General features: G+C 40.0%; 1 protein-coding gene across 1 annotated transcript in view; it reads left to right on the top strand.

Moving 5' to 3' along the window:
• Nucleotides 1–9,849, top strand: part of oxct1a (3-oxoacid CoA transferase 1a) — a 54,687-nt gene extending 44,838 nt beyond the window's left edge. Inside the window, exons 16-17 of the mRNA XM_037777263.1 lie at nt 8,802–8,903; nt 9,017–9,849. Coding sequence (XP_037633191.1) covers nt 8,802–8,903; nt 9,017–9,052 — 138 coding nt within the window. The 3' untranslated portion in view covers nt 9,053–9,849. The remainder of the gene's footprint in view (nt 1–8,801; nt 8,904–9,016) is intronic.
• Nucleotides 9,850–10,719: the final 870 nt, after the last annotated feature.

Genomic DNA, 10,719 nt, shown 5'->3' on the forward strand with positions numbered 1-10,719 from the left:
GAAAATTACATTTTATTTCTCTGATTCACTGTTTTGTTCTCGCTAACGCCACTCCCTCTCTTCATTCACTCGACCCCTACAAAATGCTGTATATTATACATTTCAAGTCTTGATCTAACAACTACAGGTACTTATCCTTTACCCTGTGGCCATTACCAGGTTCTTCCCTCTACGATTAGCCTGAGGCTTTTTTCTAGAGGGCTGGCTGTTCACCTTGCAGAATATTACAATTTCCCACCTTACAGTCAGGAGTGATTCGCTGAAACCAAAATGTAATAAGTAAAACCCAGTCAGTAGGTTTTCATTCCTGTTTTATCAGTTAATCAGTTCCCTGAATATGTCAGCGACATAAGCGATGCACACAGAGACGATGAACACAACGGAACACATTTTATCTTTATCTCCCTCTCCCACAAATCCATACAAAAACATTCACACTGCAGCTGATAGATTGTTATGATGCAACAGAGTGACAACGGGTGGATGGAAATTACATTTATCCGATTAAGACTAATTCAATCAGTTGATTTCGGTAAGGAGGCTTCTTATTGATTTTGTTATGGTTTGTTAATCTTCATGGTTAGGGTTGGGTTTCCCCTTATTGTGTATTCTGTTGATACTCCCATTCCTGCCTCAGGGTCCTACGTCTAATGGTGTTGATGCTTGTGCAATGATTGTAGTCGTGGTTGATGTATTATATGTTTTGGGCTCTCTTTTGGATATTGTTTGTGTTGCCTGAGAATCGCGGACAGGCTGGCCGATGGGGGTGGTGGTTCCCATTTTTAAAAAGTTGGACCACGGGGTGTCCTCTGGGGGAATCTCCCAGCTCAATCTCCCTTGGAAAGCTTATGGAGATTTGCCTGAAGGCAAATCTCCATTTGTGTGCGAAGAGCTCTCTCTCTCTGCTCTGTTTTTGAATTTCATCATTTCCCCACAAGTTCTGTGTGGTGTGGTGTGACGGAAGAAAGGAGGTGAAAAGCCACCATGTACAACAATTTGTTGTCATACTTGGTAGCACATATGGTGATGTGATGGGGGGGCAAGGAGGTACATGAATATTATTTTATCATTCACATCCATGTACCACATGGAAATCCAGCCAGATGGGGTTTTAATGACCAACATTCAAGTTACAGGTAACGCTTATCTTGTCAGAACAGTGCTAACGATGGTTCAAGGGTGGAACGTTCTGTTAAAGGAGATGTAAACAGACCATAAGCATATAAGAACAAGGTTGGGAAAAAATAGGAATAGTGAAGATGGAGGGGTAGATGTCAGTTGGAGGGAATGGAGGAAGAAGAAAAGAGGAGGCATAAATATTGATTGGGGGGAAAAAAAAGGTGTGAGGGAGGTTATAAAGAAAGAAAAGCCCCGAGAGAGAGGTTCCAGTAGCTAGTAGAGCTTAGCGCTGATGCAATTCTTGTGTCCTCTTGTACTTTGGTCCATTCCCTATAACCCCTTGGTGGTTACTGTCTGTAGAACTCGCTCATTGAAAACATGACCTGTCAAGAGCAAAGTCAGACAGCGTTTCCATGGCTTACATTTTTTTTCCGACCTGTCTGTTCTTTCCTGCTCGACTGGCTTTTGTTGTGATTGCGCAACATTTTTTCTCAGCGAGCAGATTTCTGTCAATATTTATAAAGGTTAAAGCTCTTTCTACTGCCCTGCTAGCACTTGTGCCACCTCCTCCACCTCTTTTCCACCTTCCTCATTTCATCTCCTGCTGCTTTCTGTCCCTCTATATCCATTAGTACTATCGCTTCTCTTATTACATCCTCGGCTTTTTTGCTTTCTTTGTAATGACTCAAATTCTTCCATTCTATCAGTTTGACCTCTTTTCTCATTTCCTTCAATCTCTTTCAACACACGAACGCCACTTCCCTCTTATTCCTCTGTCCTCCTTACTTCTTTTCTTACCTCCACATCCCTCCTCCTCCTCCTCTGTATTCCACTCTCTATCCTTATGATACCATGTCCGTTGCACTGTGAATAAATAAATAAATAAATAAAATCTCTTCATTTGGCCTTCTATCCACACCAAACAGGTATTGTCCATCCCTAAATGTTCACATTTTGGAAAACGCCCTTCCTTCGACAATATCAGTCTCTTTTTGTAGTTTGGACGGGGAAAGCTGAGCTTTTCAAAATCGCTGACACATGACAGTCAGCTCATCAGCCTCTCAGATATTGCCAATATACTTCTACCTGGCAGCGATGTTAAGAAGCCAGTTACCTCCAGCTCCCCGCTGTGATTGCTTGTTTTGAAAATTCCTGCTCTGAACTGCACAGTAAAGGTGTTGATTTTCCTTTTCTTTTGTCAAATAATGACTTTAATATACTCGGAAGTGCTGTTGTTGTCAGCAGAAATGGAAAGCTAGGTCAATAACTCATACGTGTGAACATCAAATATTAAGAAACTTTAAAATGCTGTGTGTGTGTGTGTGTGTGTAAAGGAACATTTATCTACATCATGTCATTTTGAGATGGGTGAAAGACAATTTGAAGTTTGAATCGACATCCATTTGGTCAGACTGGAGTGGAGGTGGTTTCCATCCATACTGGATTTGCGGAGCCCATTTTTGCTCATCACAAACACCTGTTCTGTATTTCCCTAGGCCTTCCTTGATGCTTCTTCCCTCTAATATCATATCTGAGCTAGGGCTGTGCAATATATCGATATTTTAATAATACGGTCATATCAGACTAGATATCGTCTAAGATTTTGGATATCGTAATATGGCATAAGTGTTGTCTTTTCCTGGTTTTAAAGGCTGCATTACAGTATGTCATTTTCGGAACTTACCAAACTGTTCTAGCTATTCTATTATTTGCTTTTACCCACTTAGTCATTATATCCACATTACTCATGATTATTTATCAAAAATCTCATTGTGTAAATATTTTGTGAAAGCACCAATGGTCAACCCTACAACATCACCGCAATATCAATATTGAGGTATTAGGTCAAAAGTATTGTTGTATTTGATCTTCTCCAAATCGCCCAGCCCTAATCTGAGCAAAGTTTGCCAAAACGAGTACACCCTAATAACAGAAGTGAAGCTGAACACATTTCCATTTAAGGGGCTTACACATACTGTATGTTAAACACACTGTTGTTAATTGGTGTGAGACAATATAGAACCGTCCCCCAGAGCGCATGTACAGTACGTTATGTATTATTGATTAGTCCAGGTTGATGAATAAACTATGTGCACACTATGATTTACCCACAGGGGGGCCTTCCACTACCGTGCTGTGACTGTGAACTTAATCTTACTTAATTAAAGGTACAGTGTGTGAGGTGTGCAGAGGTTGCAGATTACAACTTCTCCCGTGTGCCGACGTGAAAACGCGTATGGAGTTGTAGGAGAAGAGTGCTTGGAGTGTGTTTGTATGTGGAGAGTGAGTGGTGAAGCAAAAGAGAGAGAGCGGCGGGGACGGAAGCGAGTAACGTTATCTACTCCGGCCAAAGCAGGAAAAGTTAACAGAGTTTCGTTTGTCCGTTCTGGTGCTACTGTAGAAACATGGCGGACTCCGTAGAGAGGACCTGCTCCGTATGTAGATATAAACAAGCTCATTCTAAGGTAATGAAAAATACAATGATTCTTATTTTATACACTAAAGAAAACATAGTTATTAATATTATATTCCATTTCTGCCAATAGATCCCTCTAAATGTTACACACTGGTCCTTTAACTTCTTTCCTTTCAGAAACCTTTTTTTCACAGCAATGACAGCAGGCAGGGATGTAAAAGACTACGACAAAAGCTCGGGCAGTGACACATGCAAGTGTTTTTTGAGTTACTCCAAAATGGAGAGCATTATTCAAATTGAATTCAACAAGTAATGAACCGCATCTGTTGAATAATAATGAGTTTGGTTTGCCCAACAGTGTTGTTCAGATCATTTATCTATTGACACAAAAGTTGTTTATCGTCATCATCCGCTAGGGATGGCCAGTGTTATTATCATTAACAGTATTGTTTTTGTGTGTCTATGTAATGTGCACGAGCAAGCATATGACAGGGAGATCTGAGAGCACATCTTGGTACCTAACTAGAAACATTAGGGGATTCACACACAAGCAGGCTTGTAGATTTTACTCCACTTTCACAGCAATGCCATTACAGTTTTATGCAATGTTTGTAGATACTGTAATATAAGGTATATTTACACATTTTGAAATTTAACAAAGTTGATATACAAAAGGTGAAACATGAAAGAAAGAATACACCTTCAAACTTGCTTTCAAACTCGCAAAACCAGACACACAATGAGCTGGTTTCATGAGGAAATTGTTTCCTCTCATATTGCCAGTGTGACTCAACTTGCCTATGACAGATTTTTGGAGTCCTTGTGGTATAATTTAACCAGTGATACATCTGAAAGTAGAACAATAGTCTCCTCTGCTACTGTGTTTCTCAATGATAATAATGAAACAATTATCTGTGATTGCCAGTTAAAAGCTGATCAATAAAATAACATTTGCACATCTATGAGGCCCCATGCTGAAACCTCAGTGAGGATGTTGCCAGAACATTTGTACCACATACAATTGTCAATAATTTCACAGGACGTGGTGGTAAAATAAAAAAATGTATTAAAAACCAATTAGGGCTTAATGTCTGAAGTCAAGTGGAACCCATTTATTAATATGATCAGAATAAGATACAACAGCCCAGCAGTATTACATTTGAGTTTTTTGTTCTTTATTAGCCAACAACACCGTGTGTAAAATTACTTGTGGGATGTGATAAAATTGTCATTGTGTTGATCACCAGAGGAAACTCCCAGAAGTAAAAAAAAAACAAAAAAAAACAAGGGACTTATAAACCAGGTGGCAAACAGTGCCTTTAATAAGCCTGATAATGGTTATCTTAAATTTATTTTTTTTACTGTTCTTTCATGATTAAAATCTCTGCTCCAATTCATTTCTAAAATGAGACTAGAAACTGGGGCCTTTCAAACCTGCCAAAAAAAATATTCTTTTCCCTCCACACAGACACATGCACAGATGCTGACATGCACAGTATATTCTCACAAACGCAGCACTCCTTGGCTCTCGATGGCCAGGAGGGATGGTAATTCCAGTGTTGTCCTAAATAGTGATTCGAGACCCAGGGTGATGGGAACCCTGTTGCCTCAGGCGGCGTCTCTGCTGCTCCTCTATTTGACTTTGGACCATTTTATACACCGTTTCTTTTCTCTTAACCGCCGTTGCCCTGTTTACAAGCTCGCTCGCTTGCAGCATTGTCATTGAAATGATGGATTGTGTCTCATTTTTGTGTTCATCACATGTGCAGTGAGTAACTCACATCACTTCCCTTGCCCCTGGTGCTTTGAGTTGCTACCAATTTCTCAGTATTTTTCTCCTCTCAACAGTTATTTAGGGAATTATCTCCTGTTTTTAAAGTAAAAAAAATAATTGCCCGTTCATTCACAGATGAAGTAGAACAACTCCTGAATTATTCAATCATCGTAATGAGCCCAGAAAAGTGTTACCTGTGGCATTTTTCATAATAACAGCAGGCCAATGACAGCAATTACTACTCCTGAAACCAAATTAAAAGTCTTTTTTTATTGTCTTTCTGTTTTTGTCTGAACACATCTCAAAATCTGCTCCTTGTAATTGCCGCAATGCACTGACAGGATACTAGATGAGCTCTTGAAGTTTATTTGTTGGAGGGTAAAATGTGAATTTTTACTCCCATCTCTTTGTTACACTCACATTTATCTAAAGCACGAAGTGGGCTGAATGATGTCGGCTTATTGTTGCTGCATGACATTCAGCCCACTTCTCGCCAGACAACACACGGGGTAGACTAGCAGCTTCTTAATGACTAACTGGCATCAATCTGGTTAATGATGGTGGTGACTCTGAAGACTGTGAAGAAAGGTGACTCAACTGTTTCACAACAAAAAGGCATGCTTTGCAAATAGAGGCACAGCTTTTCTCAGTAGTAAAGTGTGGATATCTAGGTCAGTCGAGGGTTCATTACTTTATGATTTACTTACCCAGATCATTTTGTGTCAAGGTCTTGTGTAATTTTAAAGCAGAGTGCGTCAAACTGTGAGCTCACATTGACATTCCACCTGCCCCGATCTGCACACACCTACACCTTGCACTTACATCGACCACCTCTGGCACATCTTTAATTTCCCTTAATCACTTGAGACACGTGTCCCGATTAGAGATGCATGTCAGTGTCATCCAACGGACCCTTGCTCCTTGTGACATTCCATCTGTCTCGCTATATCGGAGTGAGACATCCGCCTCCTGCCCTGTCGCTGCGTGTGTGGTTCTAATGAGCTGAAAGTCCTGACAGGCTTTGCCCGAATGTGTCTGTGGCTTATAGTCTCTCGGTCCCTGCTGAGAGGAGCAGCAGGAACCAGCTCAGCTCAGTGTGCTTTGGCCAGAAAGTATTTTTTGCATCAATAGGTATAATGATATGGCTCAGGTTTAGCTTTAAAAAGGGTTATTGTATTAGCTGCAGGCCTATTCAATTGGTGGCCCTTGGGCCGAATCCGGCCCTTTAACAACCACAATGCGGTCTTTTGATTATTTATAAATATGGAAAAGGTATTTAACCCTGTGAGACCCACGGGATCGCTGTCGCTCCCGACCGACATTACTGTCTTCAAGAGGTAAAGTAATGTAGTGAGCTGAGTCTTAAAGCTAGAGGGAAGATACTGGTATCATATGAAACTACGAAACGCAAGGTATCAACCATGTCATGTTACCTTGTCGGGAAGGAGGTTAAATAATGCTACAAATTTAGGCTAAATTTTGGCGAGGGAAAACTGGCATGTCGATTTTTAAAGGGGTCCCTTGACCTCTGACCTCAAGATATGTGAATGAAAATGGGTTCTATGGGTACCCACGAGCCTCCCCTTTACAGACATTGCATTTTTATTGAAATAACCTGCTAACATTCTAAGTTTATGGGTGTTTATGATTATTAGATCATTTTGTGTCATCTGTCTTGTTAAGCACAGAAATAGTTATCTTGTTAAAAAGTTTTAACCCAGAGGGGATTTAGGAGTCAAATTGAATTAAAAAAATGTAAATGCAACATTGTGTTTATTAAAATGACAACATACTAAGATTAAAAATGTGTTATGTTTTCACCTTTACAATTCTTAGCTTTGCAGATCACACATAGGAAAGGTAAATATCCGGCCTCTGGGCACTTCATCGTTTTTCAAATCTGGCCCTTCTAAAAAAGTAATTGAATAGGCCTGCTGTACCGTATGTACACCTACCTAACTTCATATCAGACGTGTGTTGAGAAGCAGCAGTCTGTCAAAGTTGGTATTTCAAATTGAATCTGATGATATTATCAGTTAATAGATATCCATGGCAATTTGAAGCTAACGTATTGATGGAGAAAGGGAGTAACTTGCAGAAGGTATCTGAGAAATCAACGGTTTTGCTTTCTGCCCTCTGCTGTCTATAGCGTGTTGTGGAGACAGAGACACAGATCATGTTTATGCTGTAAATCTATCCAAATCTTTAAGCAACTAGTGATAATGTAGGAAACATACCAACATAAAGATACAGTGTTGAGAATCATTTTTCAAGAAAGAAGAAGGGAAGCCAACCCAAAACCGAAATGTGTTTGAGACGAGAAACTTTGAATAGAACAAACTGCATCACGCTGATCTTTGCAAATGCCTCATCCTTATTTTGGCTACTTAAAGAAGTAATAACAGGTCGGTTGCCTTTACATTTCATTTTTCTTTAGATAAATTTCCAGCATTTACGGTACTTTGGCCTTCAGTGTAAGTGACAGGTTCGGGAGGTTTCTTCATGGTAATTTACGAAAGGTTTCCACCCTCCTGTCTCCTCTACAGGAGCGATGCCTTTGGCCGTATACATAGCATTTCATTACTCTTAGAGATGTTGAACTTTCCAGGGGCCTCATTTATGAGTCATGCACGCTCAGTTTTGTGCATAAACCATGTGCTCCAAGCTCATCCTAGAATCAGATTTATCATATCTTTTGTTTGTGAATGTGTCTAAATTCAGAACAACTCCTCAAAAAGCATACCTGCAACAAATCCCTGGTTGTTGTAACAGAAACTCACAATGACACTTTTAGCCTTGTCAGCACAACTGATGGACGACTGTCAACTATGGTAGCTGAAGAGATGCTTCGGTGATGCTGCAACATGGGATAATCTAGTGTTTTATTTTTAGAGTTCCTCAAAAGGTTTTAGGATTTTTTTTACTGCGAGAACAAATTATTTTGAGAACAAGGAAGTGTTGTTTAGGGTTGAATTCAGTTAACGCTGACCTTCCTTCTTGATGCTAGCGATGCCTCCGACTATTTCATCCCTGTGCTACATCACAGAGCAACTGCAGCACCACGCGCAGATCTCAGAGTCAGCATGGGACTCACTCGTTGTTTCTATTATGTTCCAACTGTTAAAAGTAGTGCCACAATTAAAATGTAATTGCTCTCTACTTTGTAGTGGTCCAACCTCAGAGAGTTGAGGACCACTCTTTGCGCACACTCACAATTTCACCACTAATTGCGGCTATTTTGTCATTTATGGATGACACTGAAGTGGTACTCTGCCCCCCGCTGGTATTTTTTTGGGGGCTGTTGTCATCTCTTTTAGGTCACATTGATAATTAAGGCCCTCATATCCTTGTCTGTGACCCCAGTCAAACCCATCTATTAAGGAAATACTCATTCTCACCATTTTGTCTCTCTCTTTCTTTCAACATCTCGTCCTGTTTTTTTCCTTTCCCTCCCTCCCTTCCTCTTTTTTCTGCCCTGTTTCTGTTCTCCAGGCCGTGTTTGATGTGGATAAGACAAAAGGCCTGACTCTGATAGAAGTATGGGGGGGGCTCACTCCGGAGGATATCAAAGCGTGCACTGGCACCGATTTCGAGGCAAGTAAACCAAACAGTTTGGCTACTAGCACTATATTTCGTTTCTAAACTTCCAAGTATCCTTACCACGACACATCTCTTTACTTCCTTATGATCTGTCTTGTGTCTTCTAGGTGTCTCCTAACCTGAGGCCCATGCAGCAAATCTAGAGGAGCTTGCGGTGGATCTGACAAGTGTTTTTTTGGTTTGTGTGACACTCATTTCATTTCCCTGTGGTGATTTAGCAGCCTGAGACGGGGTCAAATATGCTTCTAAAACAGAAATGTTTGGTTCAGTTCCCTGGTAATCAGCATGTAAATATCAGAAGGATTTAGTCCCCATTAATATGAACTGAATGGAAATCACAGCAGCCAACGGTTCTGTTTTTGGGATCTGATCTGACGGACGGTTAGGCAACATTACATTGTTGCCTATTACACCATTAAGTTATTAATTTTCAATAATGTTTGTGCAGCTATTACCAAATAATCCATCGGAAAATGACTGGGAAAAAACTGGGAATACTCATTATCTGTTCTCCAAGAAAGAAATGCTACATTACTGGTACTATGAACAAAAATGATACAATTACTTGGATCATATTTATTGCAAATCAATAATTTACTTGAACAATTAAGAGTGAGCTGAAAAAACAAATGTGTGCTGTAGTTCAAGTCATTCTTCACTCAGAAGGGACAGAAGGGAATAAATTATGTTTGTGCTGTAGTGATTAAACTTTGTGCGACACCAAGAAACAATTATACATCAAATGTAATATATATTGTTGTTTTTCTCCATTTAGAAAATCAAAGAGATGTAAAGATCTGACCAAATCATGTTTGTAATAATAATAATCGCTGCCACAATGTAAAACTGTTTGTTTTCTCTCAACCTCGTATATTTTTACACAGGCTCTCCCCTTGCCTTTGTACATAAAATAAAATACAACCCTGTTTGCTGAGTGGAACAAGTGGAATTTTATCCTTTTCTCTAAATCTCATGATTTCTTAAATTCCAACTCGTTTGTTCAAACTACTCATCAAATCACACAATGATTGAAAGCAGATGGCTTTGAGCGTGATGGCTTCTGACACTCTACAGGTTACAGCTTTCTATATACGGATGGCGCACTTGCATTGACATTCTTGATGTGATTTCTCCACTCGAGTAGAGCGACGCTGCCGTTACCTGAGGGGCTGTTACATAACTGGAGAATTCGGCCAGTGGGCTTTTGGGTTCAAGAAGATCAACTGGATTGGATCATCAAGCAGAAAAATGGAAGAAAGTGACAGGGGCTTTTGCCACCGGCTGTTATGTTAATCCAGCACATCCCTTCATGAGTCACAGTGGTACCCTATAAGCCTACATTTAGTTGGCTATTTCTCATACTGGTACTGAAATGCAATGAAAAAAGGAAAACGAGAAACATGGCAGGCTCTTACTTGAACAAATAGGTTCATTTTCAATTACAAATGATAACATTAAAACATGAGCAACTGTGCTTTGCGAATAGGTATAATAATAAGTTGATTGTGTATGGACAGCATGAAGTGATGGTGGCTGTTTTGGACTCTCAGGTTTGTGGCAAGCAAGCAGGGCTGACTTTAGCCATTTGATTGCACACTTCTAGGTTAGATTTTGCTTTTGGCTTTCTCATTTTAACAACTCGATGAGACCAGTTTCTCCAGATGATGGTTATTGTTCCTTTTAAAGGAACCATGTGTAACATTTCGGTGTTTTCAGTAGTGTATAATCACATGAAACTAAGAATCATTGTGTTTTCGTTAGCTTAGAATGAGCCCTTCATATCTACATAGTGAGCGGGTCCTCTTCACAG

The sequence above is a fragment of the Sebastes umbrosus genome, chromosome 8, assembly GCF_015220745.1.
Source record: "Sebastes umbrosus isolate fSebUmb1 chromosome 8, fSebUmb1.pri, whole genome shotgun sequence".
NCBI lineage: Eukaryota > Metazoa > Chordata > Actinopteri > Perciformes > Sebastidae > Sebastes > Sebastes umbrosus.